At 55.5% G+C, this 18,829-nt stretch overlaps 2 protein-coding genes across 5 annotated transcripts; both read right to left on the minus strand.

The window, feature by feature from the left end:
* Positions 1 to 74: 74 nt before the first annotated feature.
* On the minus strand, positions 75 to 9,676 carry RNF122 (ring finger protein 122). 4 transcript variants are annotated; one of them, XM_051640858.1, is made up of 7 exons: positions 8,172 to 9,676; positions 7,765 to 8,044; positions 2,690 to 2,846; positions 1,558 to 1,603; positions 1,283 to 1,324; positions 617 to 699; positions 75 to 511 (listed from the first exon to the last, which is right to left on the minus strand). In XM_051640858.1, the coding sequence occupies exons 1-7, from the start codon at positions 8,313 to 8,315 to the stop codon at positions 403 to 405; spliced, it is 861 nt and encodes a 286-aa protein (XP_051496818.1). In that variant the 5' UTR covers positions 8,316 to 9,676; the 3' UTR covers positions 75 to 402. The 4 variants fall into 4 exon arrangements, with proteins under 4 accessions (XP_051496818.1, XP_051496817.1, XP_051496819.1 ...); XM_051640857.1 differs by having other exon boundaries at positions 7,765 to 8,071; XM_051640859.1 differs by lacking the exon at positions 7,765 to 8,044.
* An 83-nt stretch (positions 9,677 to 9,759) lies between these two features.
* DUSP26 (dual specificity phosphatase 26) lies at positions 9,760 to 14,412 on the minus strand. The gene is made up of 4 exons (XM_051640862.1): positions 14,165 to 14,412; positions 11,873 to 12,145; positions 11,097 to 11,305; positions 9,760 to 10,530 (listed from the first exon to the last, which is right to left on the minus strand). Exons 2-4 carry the CDS (start codon positions 12,049 to 12,051, stop codon positions 10,331 to 10,333), a joined length of 588 nt encoding a protein of 195 aa, XP_051496822.1. The 5' UTR covers positions 12,052 to 12,145; positions 14,165 to 14,412; the 3' UTR covers positions 9,760 to 10,330.
* Between the last annotated feature and the right edge of the window lie 4,417 nt (positions 14,413 to 18,829).

An 18,829-nucleotide genomic window follows, 5' to 3' on the forward strand; every position in this document is an offset into this window, starting at 1 on the left:
CTGCCGGGCCCGGGGATGGGGTCCCCGACCCCCCCCAGCCCCCCTCCCCTTCCTGCTCCCCCGCTCAGAGCAGCTGAGAAATCGTCCCTTTAATCCTCATTTTACACCAAACCCTTCGCGCCGGGGGGTGGGGGGGTCAGGTACAAAAATACTCTCTGCAAAGGGGGGGGGGGTGTCAGATTTCCATAGGGATCCCCCCCCGGGGGTCGCGGCTCCGACCCGGTCCCTGCCAAGCCCGTCACAAGAACAGAACAAACCGAGCGAGTCCCCCCAGGACAGAGCAACGAGTTCAAACTCCCAGCTGGGAAACGCCGAATCCTTGGGGATCCATCCCCCCCGTTCCCCGGGGGGGACCCACAGTCCTTGGGGGGGGTGAGGGACCCAGGCAGGAGAGGGAGCCGCTCAAACCAGTTCATCCAGTAAAGTCCCGATGCGGGGCGGGGAGGGCCCGGCCATGGGTTTGTTGCACATGGGGCAGACACAACGCACCTCCAGCCACTTCACCAGGCACCTGCGGGGAGAGGCGGGGGGGGGGCGGGAAGAAATCCCGGAAGATGCACATTCCCCGCTGGGAATTTGCCCTTCTCCCCCCACCCCGTCCCACCGCAGTACTCACTTCCTGTGGAAGGCGTGCTGGCACGGCAGCACCCCCAGCTCCTCCTTCACCTTGAAATCTTCCAGGCAGACGGCACAGGTTTGCTGGGGAGGGGATGGAAGGTGAGGGGGGGGGGGGGGCGTGGGAGCCAAGGTGACACCCACACGTGGCCCTGCTCCTACTAAAAATGCCGTGGATGGGGGGAAATCCCACCGCTGTGGTGCTTCTTCCTGGGTATTTCCAGCTGGGAGTTCAGCTCCGTTCCCCAAACACCCCCGTGGAGGGAGTTTCCTTCCCCATTCCCAGCCAGGCAGTGCTGGCACCGCGCTCCCAAGAGCCACCTTCCAGCCCATGGAGCAGGGGGGACACGCTCCTGAGCATTAGAACTGGAAGAGGGCAGATTTAGGGGAAAAAAACGGGACATGAGGAGGAAATTCTTTGCTGTGAGGGTGGGGAGACCCTGGCCCAGGTTGCCCAGGGAAGCTGTGGCTGCCCCATCCCTGGCAGTGTTGAAGGGCAGGTTGGATGGGGCTTGGAGCAGCCTGGGCTGGTGGGAGGTGTCCCTGCCCATGCAGGGGGTTGGAACTGGATGATCTTTCAGGTCCCATCCCACCCAAACCCTTCTAGGATTCTAGAATTGTCCCCGTCAGCCCCAAGCCCAGCTCCACCCGAGGCAGCACCACTCACCCCGTGCATGTTCAGCCTCCGGGCATCACCTTTCAGCACCACCTGCGGGAGAAGAGGAAGCAGAGGATTTAACACGGGAGGGATTTTTGGCAGGAACAGCAGCAGAAACCAGCCAGGCAGGTCGAGTCTGGTTGCATCGAGCAGTGTGTGTCCCACCACCACGCTTTAAAACCCCATAGCCCAGCTGGGGATGAGCAGCATGGGTCCCTGCTCTGTCCCCTCCCACTCAGCCCCAAACTGCTGCGGGTTCGTGCAGGATCATCCACGGATTTTACCTCCTTGTACCCGAACCGCTCGCTCTGCGCCTGGTGCCGCAGTTTGCTGGAGAGAGGGAGGAAAAAGCACAGTCAGTTTCCATACAGTCATAGCATGGTCAAGGTTGGAAGGGACCTTCAAGATCACCCAGATCCAACCCCCTGCACGGGCAGGGATACCTCCCACCAGCCCAGGCTGCTCCAAGCCCCATCCAACCTGCCCTTCAACACTGCCAGGGATGGGGCAGCCACAGCTTCCCTGGGCAACCTGGGCCAGGCTCTCACCACCCTCATGGTGAAGAATTTCTTCACGTCCCATCTAAATCTTTCCTCTTCCAGTTTAAAACCACTCCCCCTTGTTCTGCACCCCCAAGGGTCCCCTCTGAACAGCGTGGCCAAAAAAAAAGCACCGCACCACAGCCCAGCCGGGACAAGCCGCTCGGGGGCTGCGGGTGTGCGGGAGCAGCCCCGGGGGCCCCGCGCTGCCCGCAGGAATCGGCAGCAGGGAGAGATAAGCGCCGGCAGCGCCAGCCCCGATTGTTTGCCTTGGGAAGTCGTTCGCGGGGCAGGAAACGCTCCATTTCCAGCCCTTGCCCGTCGGCAGCTTCCAGCCCCGCTGTGACCTTGGCCGGGGGAGAAACCGCCTGGCAGAGCAGCCCAGCAAGGCACGGGGAGAAGGGAATCGTTCCCAGCAGGAGCGTCTCCTCCAAGCCAAGCCCCGAGATGTGCTTCCACAGTCCCAAAGAAATGGCTGAGAGAGGCAGGGGATGTCCATGGAGCTGGGGCATCCCCCGCAGGGAAAGCTGAGCCACCCCGGGCCCCGCAGAAACAACAGCTGCTGCCTCGGCTGCGGGTTTAAAAATAGCCCTCCCAGAACAGGGAGTGTAATGTGCAAGACACATCCTCTCCCGTCCAGCTCTGCCCCGACACAATGTGTCCCTCTATGTGCTCCCCTGGAAAACAAGAGCCCCTTCCTGCATTTCCTGCCCTGCTCCAGCCACAGGGGACCAGGGCTGTGCCAGCCTCCCTCCTCGGGGCAGATCCTCATGGACAAGCAGCTCCCATGCTCTGTTCCATAACGGGGTGCTGGGAAGGGCTGGGGGTGCCAGCCCGGGGATGCTGACCCACCATCACGGCCCCCCCCCGGGCTCACCTGATGAAGTAGCAGCAGAAGATGAGGCTGAGCACAAAGACAAAGATGCCGGTGCCAAAAATGACCATGTAGATGTTCAGTGGCAGGTCCTGGAACGTGATGGGAGGCATCGTGCAGGGTTTACTGGGATCAATCAGCCCCAGACTGCAGGAGCACCCTTTTGGAGGGGGGGAAGAGAAAAGACAATGTTTAGGATGGGAGAAGGAGAAAGAGAGGTAAAAAAATAAATTTTAAAATGTGCTGGGAGAGCAGGGAGAGCCTGAGCTGACTCCATCCCCTTCAGAGCTTGCAAAGTGGGCAGAAACCAATGCCAAGACATGGTCTCGTGGCCTGTGAATTGGAGACCTCCCCAGGAGGAGCAGCAGCCCCTTGGAGCAGCTCAGGCTGCACACACTGCTGCACTTCCATGGTCACAAAACCCTTCTCCAGAAGCACAAACGTACCCCAGGCAGAATCCAGGCAGCTGGGAGGAAAGGAGGCCCCATGCTTTCATCTCCAGAGAAATACATGGAGGCTGGAAGGGGATTTAGGAAAGGACAGAGCAAAAAAACAAAGAGCTTGAAAAACAAGAACAGTTGGCGTCTGATATTGCTCTGTGGGAGCCAGAAAGAGCAAGTGGCTGGTTGGTTCCTGGTGCTGGGGCTGTGCAGGAGCATGTTCAGCACCACAGTGACCAAATCCCCTTTTTCAAGACAAAAAAAGTGGGCGTCAGCACACACCTGCCACTGCCTGGGCCACCACATCTCACTGCAAGGTCAACACCATGGGGGAAATGCAGAGGAGGGTGTCAAGAGCTGGGCACAGAAGGGCCACCCCAGGAGGGTCTCCAGCCACCCATGTGGGAAAGGGACAGCAACACCAGCCCCATTGCAGCTGCCTTTGGTGGGAGATGATACAAAGTCAAGCTCTGGCACTAAATAAGCACTGCTTTTTACATCTCAGAATCATGCTGACCCCACAAGAGCTGGAGCTTTGATTTCTCATCAGCCCTCACTCAGAGGGGACTTGAAAGCAGAGCAGCCCCCAAGCCCCATCTGTGCTTCTCAAAGCATCTCCCTCTGCCCCTTCTGCTCAGCACCCTCTGCTCCCACCCTGCACTATCTCATCAAAAAGCTCCTCCAGAAACACTTCTGGGTTCAATTACAGCTCACTAAACCCTCTGCCTGCTTCTCATGAGAGGATGAAATTTGCTCTCCACCACGGAGAGCAGAGACAGGAAGAGAGCAGGCAGCAGAAGCCTCTGCACAAGTGAGATCCCAGGTTTGGTCTGTCTGGGTCCCTCCCCACTGTGATGGGGAGAGAAGGCAGCAGCGTGTGCTGGGGAGAGGCCTGGATCTGCACAGCAAGGGGAGCCTGAGCAGGATGGGCAGGCAGCTCCCCTGGGGTGAGATCCTGCCCTGGAACACTCCATTCCCAGCTATTCCCTGGTATCTGCTTTCAATTTGTGTGTCCCATTGATGCAACGGCCAAAGACACCAGGGGCAGAGATGAGCTCAGCCCTGGGGGCCACAGTTTGCTGCTGTGCAGCCAGAGCAGGCACCAGAGCAGAGTCTGGACCGAAGGAAATGGGGTTTTCCTGCTACCGAGGCTCAGCCACTTGTCAATCTTTGCCTCCTGTAATTGCCGGAGACAATTCATCAGTCACCTCATTCACATAACAAGAGAGGGAAGATTTGTTGAGTCCTGCTCTCCCAGCCTCCTGCTCTTGAGACCACCAGGTGCAGGAAAAGACAATAGGAAAGGTTATTTTTTTTTTTTTTTCCCCATTTCCCTGCTGGAAATGATTGATGAATGATCTCCCCCCCCCCCCCCCCAAAAAAAAAAAAAAAAAAAGTAGATTAGCTCTGAAAAAAAAAACCCAAACAACAACACTGAGCAACTAAGTGAGGTAATGCTGGTGCCCAGGGAGCAGCTGCTGATGGATGGAGGAAGCCTCATTTGAAGCTGGCCAAACTGAGCAGTGGGTTGTGGGAACATTAAGGGGTCACAAGCAAACAATGGCTCTTCCTACATGGATTTCAAACTGCAGACTACTCCGAGAACCTGCTGCAAAGCACCAGCCGTTCCCCCCCACACCATGAGAGCTGTGGTGACAGAAACAGCCCCAGAGTTACAGCCTCATGGGCAGGGGGGGCAAGGGCTGCTGCTGAGCACTTGCTCTCCATGTGCCACCACCAACCAGCCAGAGATGACCTGGACATGCTCTGTGGGCAGCTTCCAGGAGAAGCATGAAGCAGGCTGGGGAGGAAAGCCCCAGGGATGACAAACCCTGCTGATCCCACGCTGCCCTCCCCAGCTTATCCCTCTGCCCTTGATTTCCAGGTCTCAAACCCCAGCATAGAAACCCCCGGGCATCACAGCCAGCCCTCACACCTCTGCACAAGGTTGTTCCTACGCAGCAGCAGGGCAAAAAAAAACCTGAGGAGGAACAAAAGCTGTTGTAACTTGCAGCCCTGAACTGAAGGAAGCAGAGAGGAGCCAGTCTAACATGTCCCTGCCAGCCTCAACACAGCTGGCAAGGCTAATTTTAGACTCACCAGCTGAGCAAGGCTCATTCCTGTGAAAGAGGCTTTCAAGAATTCAGGAGCTCCGGGCTGCGGCGCCGAAAAGCGAGCGCGGCTTCTGAGAAGTGCCCTTTCCTGGTCGGGGAGCAGCCATGGGCTCAGCTGGGATGAGAAGATGCTGCCACACGAGCCCTGCAGCAGCAGGTCTCAGCCAGGCAATGGGAAACGCAAAGTCCTCCCGACCCTGGCCAGCCCCTTCCCCTCCTGCTCCTCCCCACGAGCTCCTCGAGGCTGGTGGGCGCCTTGGCTGAGCTGTGGTTTTGATTAGCACAAACCCCCCGGCCTGACAAAGGCGCCTGCATTTTTAGTTCCAGGGGAAAGGATCCAATCTGGCTGTAAGCAGCACGAAATGAAGACCTGAAGGGCATCAAAACCAAACCGAAACAACCCATTTTCACCACCCTAGCTCTACCGTTTTGTGCCTGAAGCCACAAGCCCCGAGTACAGCCTGGCAGAACAAAGAGTTGAAAAATGAGGCAACGGGCATCACTAGACACCTGTGAAAGTACCTACAGACACATGCTGACTTTCTGGGTTCTTCTCACTATACACAGATGCTTGGGAAGGTGGTTCACTTTGCCTGCAAAGTGCTTTTCATGCAAACTACAAAAGCTCTCCTTGGTGAGCTGAAGCAGCAAGGGCACAGTTGCACCCTCCAGCTGGCACCTCCGACCCACAAAGTTCCCCGATGGATTTAAGGACTGAACTGGCCTAGATGCCCCTCTCCCAAGCTGTGGCAAGGACACCTGGTGCCTCCTGGCCACTTGAGCTGGCTACTGGAGTGATCCCAGCCCTGTTCCAAACCCTACAGCATGATTTTAAACATCACAACTCCACTAAACAGCCCAGCCAACACCCCCACAAGCACAGACCCTCATGCTGCAGCAGTTCCACATCCTTTGGCCCTCTGGACACAACCATTTACAGAATTCCACAGTATTTCAAGTCAGAAGAGAGACAAGTTTCTGACCATACTGCGCAGGCACAGACTTTTTGCTGAGCAGAGCTTCTCCCTTACCCCAATTCTTGTTCAATAAAACAAATGGAAAACTCAGCAGGTCATTAAATAAAACCATTCTTTCTACTCCCACACAAAAGCTGTGGGCTTTGCATCAGAAAATTGGATGCAGCTTCCATGTAATTTTTGCTGGGATGCCGGAACAGGCTTCCTGAGAACGTTGCCCCTAAGCCGAGCAGTTTCCCCATGGGGAAAAAACAGCTCCCCAAGAAATAAAGTCACCTGGCTGGTGGCTGCCAAGTGCCCTGAACTACAGCTGAGCAACAGGAGGAAAAACTGCAATGCCAAAGAGGAGCTGAAATGCCAAGGCTGCCCAGCAAACGCAGCCTGTTGAGATACTTTGAACACACTTTAGGTTGAAAATGTGATTTCTCAGGTCTCAGACTTACTTAACACCATCAGCCCCAGTTCTCAAAAGGCCCTCAGCAACACACAGAGGAGTAATTTTGCTGGACTCTGCTGATTTGAGTATTTGTGAGCTTGGGGCTAAAAGCCAAAATGTGCAAGTCAGATGCCCACAGCTGGTCCCCTAAACCCACGTCTTGGCCTTTGAACAAGGGTGGGCTCTGTTTGTGGTGTTTCCCAATGCCTGTGCCCTGGGAAGCTGGAGAGAGCTGTGGCTGCTCAGCACCTCTAAAAGCCAAGTCATTCTTACTCAGGGTGTTTCTTTAACTCAGCCAAGTTTGCATTTTCTGCTGTGGAGCATTTACTTGCACCCTGTTCCATGGAAACTCATACACTCACCACATGCCCAGGGCTAACTGCCTGCAGGACCAGAGGCTTCTCATCCCCCAAGTTGCACAAGAACACACAAGCTATATGTTACAGGAGAGGAAGCCACTGGTTGCATTATATTTAGCTTCAAAGGCTGCAACTCTTTCATAAATTAACATAACCCAGCCTTTGTTGCTCAAGCAAGGCTTTGATGGTGGAATTCCCAGCGCAGCTTCTCAACTACTTAGTCATAAAAATAAACCACTTCTCATTTAAACCAAACCCCCCCCCTCACATGTGCAAACTCAGTTCCACGTTCCCGAGAATTTCTTCCAGCAAACACGAGAGCAAGGAGCCAGGGCCTTGTCCGGGGTCCTTTCAAAATAAGTTTATTCCACTTCTGCAGACACAGGAAAGAAGGTTGTGGGTTGGTTTGGTTGTTGTTTTTTTTTTCCATGTCAGCCAGCACACGAAGCAAAGCACGGCAAAGTCACTGAGCAAGCAGCTTCACTCCTGGGAGCTGAGCGGGACTCGCTGCTCTGAAAATAAAACCGACCCCTCCGTCCGTCCCCGCCGGCGCAGCCCCGACACCGCACGGGGGCTGCGGGGACCCCGACACCGCACGGGGGCTGCGGGGACCAGCAGAGACCGACACGGGGACCAAACCTTCCCGAGGCGCTCGGAGGGGCTGGGGGCGGGATGCCCGCTCCTTCCCCACACAACCCCCCGCAGCGGGACCCCGTCTCCCCCCCGCCCCGTCCCCCCAGCCCCGCTCTCACCGCTGCACCACTGGAAGGGGGGCATCCGGCAGCCGCTCCGCGGGGCCATGGCCGGGAGCGGGGCCGGGCGCGGCCCTAACCCGCAAACCCCGCCCCGACCCCTCCGCAGCCGCCCCCGGAGCCGCCCCCGAGCACCCCCGGAGCTGGGGAGCTCCAAAGGCAGGGGTTTTTCGGGCCACCAGCCGCGAGAAGCCGTTAGTCGGGGCTGCTGCTGCCATCGGAAGCTGCTACCACGCAGGTTTTTGCCAGCTGGTTCCTGCCACGCGCGTCCCCGCGGTACCTGCACCCGCCGCGCACCTTGTGTGCCCTGCGTGCGCCCGTCAGACGGGCACAGGAAGAGGGCTCTGCTCAAATGCAGCCCCCTCATCCAGCAGAAACGCTCTGCACAGGACCCAAGTTGGGATTACCTGCTCCACGTGTCCCCTGGCTGGAGCCCAGCCTGTCCTGCCTGCATCGGCCCTTCTGGGGAATGTTCTGGAAGACACCGAGGTCCTGGGTTCTGCTCTCTGGGTTCTGCCACGGAGGGTTTGGGCCACGCTCAGCATCTCCATCCAAACCTGGGATCCTTCAGGTGACTGGTGACCACAAGGACAGCAGGGGGCTGTGAAACTGTTCCACGTGCCCCCATATGCCCCGTGGCAGCATCGGGGGCTGTGTCCTCCTCCACCAACAGCCCTCCCAACATCAGGGTCCTTCCCCACACCACCCCTGGATCCCCCAGCCTCGGCAAGCACACAGCAAGGTACAGCACACCACGGGCTCTCTCAGTCATTTCGCTCTCTGCATTAGCTTGCTGATCCTCCAAATATCATCTCCCCTCGTGCTCAGGGCCTCCCTGATCCCAGCTTTGTCCGACAACAGCCACGCTCGGCACTCGGGGGCTGATCAGCAGGAGGCTGCACCGAGGGAGCCGCGCAGCAGCAAGGAGCACTCAAACGGAATTGCCAAACGAGGCAGGAGACGCGTTACACGCCCCAGGACCTTGCCAAGCTGCAGTCCTCCCCGCCGAAGCTTCTGGCATGTCCAAGAGTGCCAGCAGCACCCAGGGCTGCTGCAGAGCACGCCCAGCCCCTGCACATTGCCCAACACGGCTTCCTCCCTCCCCAGTGCCTGCAGCCCTTGCTGGGGTAACCTCAGCCCCGCTGCCAGCACTCGAGCTATTCTCCCTGCCTCTCCGGGATGGTGCCGTGCTGGGAGCACCCGGGACCCTGCAGGGGTCTGCAAGAGCTGAGCCCCCAGCCCAGGAGCTGGGGAATCACACAGGCAGGACATCACAGCCACCTCAAGTTGGCTCTCCCTGTTGCACCCGGGCTAAAGGCAGGCACTGCCCGGAGCAGGACTACCTGGGGCCGCCAGTTCACAATAACGGGGTGATGGGGTGCCCCCCACGCCGAGCAGCTCAGCCCTGGGGCTCCTCTAGCGCCGCGTTTCCGTGAGCTCAGCACAACACACCCCGGCAGCCGGGCGGAGCTGCGGGAGCGCTCGGGAAGCAGAGGAAGAACGGGGCTCTAACAAGAGACGGTGGACAGTGAGTATTGGGGGTGTGCAGGGGCAGCCCAGCACCCATGGGACCAGTGCCACCACAGACACTCGCTCCTGGCCACCTCACCCATCCCTCTGCAGGCAGCAAAGGTGTTTCTCCAAGCGCCAGCGGACAGGCTGCGAGCCTGGGCGATGGGTGCCTGTCTCTGGGAGAGCGACGTCGCCACCTCGTGCTGATGGATGGTGACCCCAGGGACTGCCAGCCCGGCTCTGCTTTCCACCAGGCCCCTCCCTTTCTGTCCCTACTGCTAGAAAACAAGTGGAGAGGCCCAGCACAGGCACTGGCCACCAGTGGGGTCTGACAGGTTCAGCCCCTGGACAGAGGAACTGGGAGGACTCAGGTCCATCTCAGCCCAGAGCACTGAGGGCGATGCTCTCCTGCTGACTCCTGCACCAGATCCCAGCCTGGACCCATCAAGCCTGTCCCAAAGCACACAAGGGATGGCCAAGATCTTTCCTTAGCACTGTCTTTATTTCTACTGGTTAACACTAGGCATGGAGGACATCTAAACGCTACGAGAAAAGGCCTGTTTGCCTGAGCCCACACACCAACCTAATTCACATTGTTACACAGACCAAAACAAATGGGAAACGGGACAAGGAACACACAGAGCTTTAGTCTCCTGCAAGAGAGGGAGGTGGCTTGGCAAATGCATCTGCCATGTGGGAGAATGAAGCCTTGGAGGCTTCCTGGAGCCAACAGGGATAGAGCAACCTGAAACGTGGGGCTGAGTCCCTCTGGAGGCATCTTGGAGTGAGGAGGCTGGGAAGGAGGCTATACTTTAGGCCTACCTAGGTGACAAGATCACAGGCTGAGGGCCTATATTTTACCACTAGGAATAACCCACATGTCTGGGGACCCCCTGAGCTGAGGGGGAGGTCCAGGGACCAGCTACATGTAACCAATAAGCTGCCAAGCATCTGCTCTCTGAGGAAAGCCCCTATCTCTGCCATCCAGCGGGCACAGGGTCGGATGAGCACCGCACACACCACACTCACACCACGCAGCCCCCCTCGTCCTCCTTCAAGCACTCCTCTTCAGCCTCAGGGCATTGTCCAGGGCGACCAGCTGGCGCAAGAAACCCCGGTTGGGGATGATACCACGGTGGTCCTTGACTGTCTTTATGGCTTCTACAAGGGGCATGTGGTGGCGGATCATGAGGTAGGCGAGGACCAAGGTGGCCGACCTGCTCACCCCGACAGCACAGTGCACAAGGATCCTTCCTGGGGGTGAAACACAGGGGCCTGTCACAGCAGACCAAATTACCCAATTCAACAAAAAGCAATCCTGAGGACCCAACTGCTTGACATGGTGCTTCCTAGAGCTGTAGCCTCTGGGGTCCTTACAGGGACCTGGAAGATCATCTCAATCCAACCCCCTGCTACGAGCAAGGACACCTCCCACCAGCCCAGGTTGCTCAGAGTACCACCCAGCCTGCCCTTGAACACTTCCAGAGATGGGGCTTCCACAACTTCCCTGGGCAACCTGTTCCAGTGTCTGTATCAGCATACCCTGATCTCCCAAAGCAAACTGAATAGCACCAGCTCCAGCTCAGGACACAGGTTTGGGCTGTGACCTGGGGGACCAGCAATCTCATCTAGCCTATTGCCTCTTTGCAGGAGGTGATCCAGTGCAGGAGACACCATCCCAGGCTAGAAACACCTGTTTTCTATGATGCTTGGCAACAGGATGCCAATCCAGCTTCCCAGCCACCCAGGGCCAATTTCTTCCCATCCCTAACTCCCCCCCACACACACATTTCTCTCCCGGGAAATCTTTCGCCACTCACCCTCGTTCAGAGCTTGGTGGATGAAGTCAGCTGCAGGGTAGAAGTAGGGGCTCATGTCGAAGGAAGGCGAGTCGTGGGCCTCGATGCCCAGGTAGCGGATGCCTGTGCCCTCATAGTACTCAGCACCCCCCCTCCACTTGCTGTGCGAGGCGTTGAGGACATGGGTGATGCGCAGCTGAGCCAGCTCCCGCCGGTTGGCCGCTATATCTCTGCAGGGGGGGAAGGAGCAGTGCAAGGGGGAGTGATTTAGAGGAGTTCAGTTGAAGTTTCCAAGGGCAGGGCAAGGGCTCATCCTGCACATTGGCATCTGAGAAGGCTGGATGCTAAGAAAGTGTGCCAGACTCTTCTTGAACTCTTAAGTCAATCTCAGTCCCTGACTCCATGGGCACAGCAACCCCACCTACCTGGCCACAGAATCCCAGACTGGTTTGGGTGGGAAGGGACCTTCAAGATCATCTAGATCCAACCCCCTGCATGGGCAGGGACACCTCCCACCAGCCCAGGCTGCTCCAAGCCCCATCCAACCTGCCCTTCAACACTGCCAGGGATGGGGCAGCCACAGCTTCCCTGGGCAACCTGGGCCAGGCTCTCACCACCCTCACGCTAAACAAGTTCCTCCCCTCTGCACAGCCATGTTTGTCCCTCCTTTGTCCCAATGTCCAACACCCATTGTGCCCTCCTCTCCCTCACTTTCCCCAACCAGCCCCTTTCCCAGATTTGCCCCTTTCACAAAAATACTCCAGATTCCCCAGTTCTTGTCCCCTGCTGATACATACTGATCTCCCAGGTAGAGTCCTGGCCAGACCTCATCAGCATGATTACAGGCTGTCTTGCCCGTGTACAGCAGCCGTTCCAGCTCAAAGACGCTGAGGATGGGGTGGCTGTTGCGCTCCTCCCGTGAGCCTCGGCTCGGTGACCTGGTGCCATTCCTGGAGAACCTGGACAGGAATGCCATTGGAGCTGCCGAGACCCACAAGGCATACCTGTGGGATCGTGAAGGCCGCAGGGTGGCCTGGAGGTCACTTCTGCTGCTGCTGCCACCCACGGTCCTGTTACAGAAGCAGTGGAGATACCGTTAGAAGAACTGGGAACTCCTCGCTCCATCCTTTCCGTAGAAATACTGACCCAAAGGAGCCAGTTCTCACCTTCCTGGTGAGAGGACTGTGTCAAGTCAGCTACCCACTGGTTCCCAGCATGAGACAGAGTATCACCTGCACTCCCTTCCAAGAAGCAATGCTGCTAGGGAAAAGTTTGTGATGCCAGGGCTGATAAAGGCAGCCAGATTGCTGAGTCTCTACAGGCTGAGGTTTTGCTCCAGCCCTGCGACTTTGGGTTGAGGCCACATTGGCAAGAGATGTCCGACACAGGACCACCTTCCTTCTGAGCTGGCTCCAGGGCTTTGCCTGCCAGCGGGACAATGCCAGCTCAAGAACTGAAGCTGCCAACCTGTGATCAGGAGCAATGAAAGGCAGCCAGGTCTGGGCAAGCCACCAGGACTGGGGAGGAAACCTCCCCCAAACAGGTGGAGGATTCCATATGGCACCACATAGAGTCTGGCCAGGACCCAGCCTCCTACAGACCAGGCACAAAAGCCCACGGGAAGAGAGAGACAGGATTAACCCCTCCAAGTACAGCAGTCCTGCCACTGCATTTTAACATTGAGGACTTGTTTGGGTGGGAAGGGTTAATTTCTGAGCATGAGAAAGCTCATTTTACAGAGTGGATCCTCTAGGACCAAACTCTGCTCTCAGACCTTTAGATCATGTGGATACTTGTCACACATCAGCAAGAAACCTCCCAGGACAGCCTTTCACAGGCAGGGCAGTTACCAGTCCCTGCAGCCAGACATTCACCAGAGCTGCTTCTTCTGCCCATTTGCTGCTCTCCCACCGACAGAAACCCCCAGATGTGAGAATACAATTCTCTTTCCCACCATCGCTCTGCTGCCCTGGAAGGTTTCCAAAGAGCATCCCAGCCCAGCCCCCCCAGCAGCAGCTCAGCACTGGCCACTTGTCTCTGGGACTCAAGGCAGGAAAGGCAGCGACCTTGGGCTGCCCAAGCTGGACCAGCCCATCCATCTGCTCTGACATCTTGCCCAAGGCACTGGCCAGCAGCCAACGGGGCAGAAGGAAGAAGCCTCCAGCCATTTCTTGGCAATGTACAGAGGAGGAAAACATGACAAGGGCATGGAGGAGCTCTGAGGGAGTCCAGAGAGACTCGTGGATGGCTCACTCCCCGTTCCAGAGTGGCAGTTCAGCCCCTGCCCAGCACCCCGTGGTGCTGCACAGGAGAGGTCAGCCCTGCCCTCACTGCTCGTTCCTGGCACCCAGAGCTCCCTGTGACATCTCCCCTGCCCAGATGAATGTTGGACTCCTTCATGCTGGGAATTCAGAGTTGGCAAGCCCACCTGGAAAAAGCATTCAGCACAGCCGTGTGCCGGGGGCCTTAAACCTGTTGTGACCTTGGCTGCAGCACAGCCACATGCCACCAGCCCCAGGCAGTGGTAAGAAACAAACAGAAGGGTCTGAAAAAAACAACTAAGTAATTGGTTTAAGGCTGTAACCAGCCAAAGAGCAGACCCTCTTCTTGCCACAGCTGGCTGGATAAAACAGCAATCCACACTTATCCTGGGATGTAGCCCTAGAAACCCCGGGCCCAAAGCTGCCTTCCAGCATGGAACCCCCAACCCCACCCTGCCAGCCCCCCCAGATGCTGCAGGGAAAGAGAAACTGCCCCACATCCAAGACCTCAGAAGAGACCCCAAAGCACTCCAGGCACTCCAAACCCTCCCAGGCATCAGCTGTACCCCCCCACACTTCCTTTTTTTTTGGCAGCCAAGCCCAGGGGCTTGTGCCCTGCTCCCCGAGCACGCTGCTGGCTGCCTGCAGAGCCCCCTGCCCCCGGGCCAGGCTTGGAGGGAGGGGAGAAGCAGCCAGAGCCCGCCTGGAAGCACCGAGCCGGCTCTGCAGGGGCCTCGCTGAAGGAGCGCAGGCTGCTCAGCCCCGCGCCCTCCTGAGACAGACAGACAGACAGACAGGAGGGAGGAGACGCCCACCCCGGTACTCTACCTTTGCCAGGGCTGAGGTTTCCCAGCGCACAGCGAGTGTTGCAGTCAGATCCAGTCGGCCATGTCTTCCTGCTGCTGCCGCCGCTGCTGTAGAAAGGCTGATGTATGAACATCTATTTTAAGCCATGACATGTCCAGAGGCAGGTTTGTTTATATCATGCTGTGCATGGATGGATAAGGGAGGAACGAGGGAGACAGACACAAGTGCAGAGACGGCAGGCAAGCGTGCCCAGGCACACACATCAGTGCCCATCACTACGCAGGCAAAAACAACAGCAACAATAACACATCAAAATTCTCCTGCCAGCTTTTCTCTCCCTCCTCCTCCAACAAACCAAAACCCACGGGCGTGCAAAGACAAAAAAGCTGATGATGAAGTGGTGCTGGTGACATGATCACCCGTGTCATAAATCTGGAGTCATCTCTGGAGGATGCTCTTCATGGTTTTATTACCATTGACCTTGTCCTCCCCCCCTTGCTGGGGTCTTTTTGGCAGAGCCAGGGCTTGGTGACATTTTCTTCATTTGCTCAGAAAATAAGCCTGGGGGGGATGTACATTGTGAGAGGACCAACTCTTTACAAATTCATGTCAAAGTCAGGGGATACTTTCTTTCTGGGGGGAAAAAACTGAAAACCAAAAACAACAACCAAAAAGAAGAAACCAAAGATTGGAGCTTTTTGTTTTGACATTTCCTTAATTACATCATTCATTTCAGAAGAGCTGCAATATTTCAGTTAAACATTTTCCAGACAGAATATTCTCCATTTCCCTTTGAAGTGCTGGCTCTCAATTTCAAAGTTTGACTCAAATCAGAAAGTAGGAGTGTGGTGGGAAAAACAACCTGAGGAGGAACTGGAACACGCTGTTCCAAGCCAAACTACATATCCTGAGATTTATGGCATTCCCTCCCTCCTGTTTGATTGACAAACAGGAAAATTTCCTGTTTTGTTTTCAGCTGAACTTGTGCTTATCCCAGGATACAATCTCAGAAGCTTCAAGGATGAACTCAGCATCACCAGATACCTGCCTTGTCCCACCTGCACCACAGGATCTACACATGAACAGGTTTAGTTGGGCTTGTTCAACATCCATCAGGGACAGCACAGGGCCCAGGAGTGCAGCCCCAGAGCAGCACACACCTTTCAGCAGGTCACAGGCCTGGTTTTTTCCCTGATCGTGCATATCTAAATGACAGGGTTTTCAGGAGCTGCACTGGAGGTTAACAGCACAAACAAGTTCAAAAAGGACTTTGGACACACCTGGATTTCAGATTTCTCAGCCTTCTGGAGTAACACCCCAGAAGCTGGAGAACATGCTCAGGAAGGCATCTGGGAGATGCTCCACTCTTGACTGCTCTCCCCTGCTGGCTGCTGTAAGAGCTGGGTACCAGGGATGATGGACTTTGGTCCAGCTCCTTTGCACCTGCAGGAATATTCAGCCAGTGCTAACAAGTCGCAGGAGAGACCCACACACAAGACTAACAAGCTCCGAGTTGCAGACCCAGAGGGTCACCATAAGCCCTCCTGCCAGCTACACTCCCCTGATCCTGAAGGAACAGAGGCTCCAGCTCCATCCATCCCTATTGCTTATCAAAGAGCTGTGCTGTGTGCACAGTCCAGGGTGTCTGTGCCCAGCCCTGACAGGCTCTGTGTCCATCAGCCACGCCGGGGCACATGTGACATGCCAGGTAGCCACACTGCCACCAGCTGCAGGCACAAAGAGGCAGAGCAACCAAGTACAGCCCTGGGGCTGGCCAGGAGCAGCCTGCCCCTCTCCGGCATGACCTCCAAAAGCTTCTGCCCTCAGGAAGTGTTGCCCTGCTGCCAAGATGCCTCTGCTCACAGGCAAGGAGCAGCTTTTCATTCCACCCTTTGGCTCCTGTGCAACACAAGCAGCAGCACCTAGAGATTTATCTCCTCCTCCCACAGTTTACTCCAGCCGCTCCATGCCCAGATTCCCGGGGGTGCACAGACAACAAGGGACACAGACACCACGAGGTCCTGGGTGAAGGTTGGCTTTGCTGTCCTCACTGAGCCATCAGCTTTCCATTGCTGTGTGATTGTGCCAGCCTGGGAAAAGCCTGTCCTGTACCCTGGATAGGGGCTTGGAGTCCACTTACCTGCTGAAGGATTTAGCTGTTCACTTCTGTCTGGCAGCACTCCTCCAAAAAACAGGGGTCAAGTGACCTAAAAGGAAATTTGCACTTTCACAGCTCTGCAACACACTTTTCATGGCCAAGCAGAGGCCCTCTCCCCCCCCTGCACCAAGGAATTACCTTCCCAGGAGTCTGTAAAATGTGCTTCTAAACACCACTGCCTAGAACCCCCATCACAAAAGGTTAAATCTGAATTTGAAAAAAAAACTGCATGAAATGAAATTAGGTGGCTAAGTGTTTTGGCAGAGCATTGCCTGCAGGGAACTTACTGGTCATTTAAACAGAGGATTAGTAGTTGTTTTTATTCCAATAATAATACTGGAATTGCTTTGTAAAGCAGCCAGAAGTCCCCAAACAAAGCCAGTGACTGCTTCTTGGATAATGAAATCTCAGATGCTTTCAAATGTTTGGGCAGCTGCAGCAAGGAAAAGTGTCACCCATCTATCTTTCTATAAGGGAATTTCCTTAGACACAAACCAGACCTCTTTGCCTCACCTCCTCTCCTTGGTTTCCATAAACACCAGTGATGTAACAAAGACTGGGCTGCTCCTTGCTCCCAAGTAGGACTTCTCAGCTCAGTAGCTGAGCTTCTGAAGCTCCTGCTCTTGAAGACAAGAGGCCACTCAGAGCTCTGGGATGGGTCTGCAGGCTTGGTGAGGTCACAAACACCCTTTAGGGTTTCTTGTGACTTTCACATACATCTTGCTCAGCTTCTTCACCCCCTTTTATCCACCCCCCCAGGTCAGAATCCTGTCTCTCACCTGGTTTGTCCTGAAAAGCAAAATAATGCTCACCAAGACTGAGGGAGAGGATTCAAAAGCCAAATCCCAAAACTCTCCTCCTGGCAGTGATTCAAAGTTGTTCCTTCTGGAAAGCATCCAGCTGCAAGACAGGACACAAATTTGTGCTGCAGCCTCACTTCCCTGTGAGCTGTATCACTCCATGATGCCTGAGTCCACTGAGAAGGATCCTCTCGTCCTTGGCAGATAAAGATTATTTGGGAGCACAGCTGTGGAGACACAGAAAGGTCAGGTCTGCCTTCCCCCAGCTGTGGGCACCACCACAGGGATTACCTGTAGGGCTGGAGAGCTTAAGGACAACTCTGGCAGACTTTCCTGCTGTTCAGACAGGGTGGGATGCTGGCACAGGCAGCTGTGACATCCCTGGATCTCAGCTATTGTGGAAAATTGCTGTGCACAGCAGGCCTGCAGCAGCAAAGATAAAGGAGCTGTTTTCAGCTCAAATAGGGGTGGAATCGGCTCTCAGCAGAATAACCAGGGCAACCCAATGCTCCCAGCTCTCCCCACTTCTCCCAGGCTGAACTTGGAGCAGGGAGGAGTCAGGATTGGGGTCTGCAAACCCCACAAGTGAGCTAAGACAAAGGACAGCTTGGAAAAGTTCACAGATCCAGCCACTGGAGGCTGCTCTGGTTATACATAAATCACCACTGTGCTCATTGTCACACACAAACTCAACGCAAGGAAATCAAGGGCAGGGGCTGGAGAGTTTCAGAGCTGCTATTTCCTGGCTCCTCCTCCCTGTGCATGCAAATTCACTGTGGTCTTCCCAGCTCTATTTTAAAGATCAGAGATCAATCACTTCACACACTAAATGCTCCGTGTCCAAAAGCCACCTAGAAGGCACAGGAGCCAGACTTTATTATACTCAATCATAAACAGAAAGTATTTGTATCTCCAACCTGTGCTGTTTGATAGAGCCACTGCAGAGGAGGGTTGCAGAGGGCACAGACAGCTGGAGCTGAACAAGGTAAAACTAAGCCCACTGTAAGTTAACAGCCAGGGCAAGAAAGTGGCATTATTGGATAGTGCAGGATGACAGAGCAGCATCACAGCCACATTCTGAAAGGGGTTTGAGCAAATGTGATTTACTTGGCACTGAAACTGCCCAGGAGGAATCGTGTGCTGAGGGCAATAAATCCACCACTTGCCCTGTGGCACAGGCTCTCCTCTAACTGCATCATGGCTGAAGCACTGTCAGGGTGGGCACTGCTGCAAGCTGCCTTAGAATAAAGAAAATGTATCTGGAAGGGCTAAGCTCATGTAGCCAGTCCATCCAGGGTAGGACCAACTCTCTATCAAAGTAATGAAGTAATAAAGAGCAATTGTCACTCACCTACACTTAGGTCAGGGATAAAGATTTCTTTTGGAGCTCCATACATGCCTTAGCAGTCTGGAAGGAAATTGCAAAGCTCCCAGGGCTCTCCCATGTCCAGCCCACCCTCCTCACCCTCAGCACCTCCAGGACAGAAGCTCTGTGCTGATGAATCCTCTGCCAGCCCCCAAATAAATACCTGCTTCCCTGTAAGAAGCGTGATCAAAGGTAATAAACCCCTGGAATAGAAGCTGTGCAAGAAACACAACTCCTGTGTCCATCCTGGGAGCATCAGCCAGAAAGTTAAAGCCTCATCACTGGCTGTATTGATTCACTGCTGGAAGGGGCCACTTGAGTTCTGGCACTGCTGAGATATTTTCCATTAAAAGACAGACAAA

Source organism: Apus apus, chromosome 26 (assembly GCF_020740795.1).
Source record: "Apus apus isolate bApuApu2 chromosome 26, bApuApu2.pri.cur, whole genome shotgun sequence".
NCBI classification, from domain to species: domain Eukaryota; kingdom Metazoa; phylum Chordata; class Aves; order Apodiformes; family Apodidae; genus Apus; species Apus apus.

Coding starts and splice junctions, on each gene's coding strand:
- RNF122 (XM_051640857.1), bottom strand. CDS start 8,315: ATGGAGATGCTGAGCGTGGCCCAAACCCTCCGTGGCAGAACCCAGAGA. Junction 8,072..8,171: donor CCAGGGGACACGTGGAGCAG/GTAATCCCAACT, acceptor GGGCGCACGCAG/GGCACACAAGGTGCGCGGCG. Junction 1,604..2,689: donor TTCTGCTGCTACTTCATCAG/GTGAGCCCGGGG, acceptor CCCTCTCTCCAG/CAAACTGCGGCACCAGGCGC.
- DUSP26 (XM_051640862.1), bottom strand. CDS start 12,051: ATGGCATTCCTGTCCAGGTTCTCCAGGAATGGCACCAGGTCACCGAGC. Junction 11,306..11,872: donor GGACTCTACCTGGGAGATCA/GTATGTATCAGC, acceptor CCCCCCCTGCAG/AGATATAGCGGCCAACCGGC. Junction 10,531..11,096: donor CCACCAAGCTCTGAACGAGG/GTGAGTGGCGAA, acceptor TTTCACCCCCAG/GAAGGATCCTTGTGCACTGT.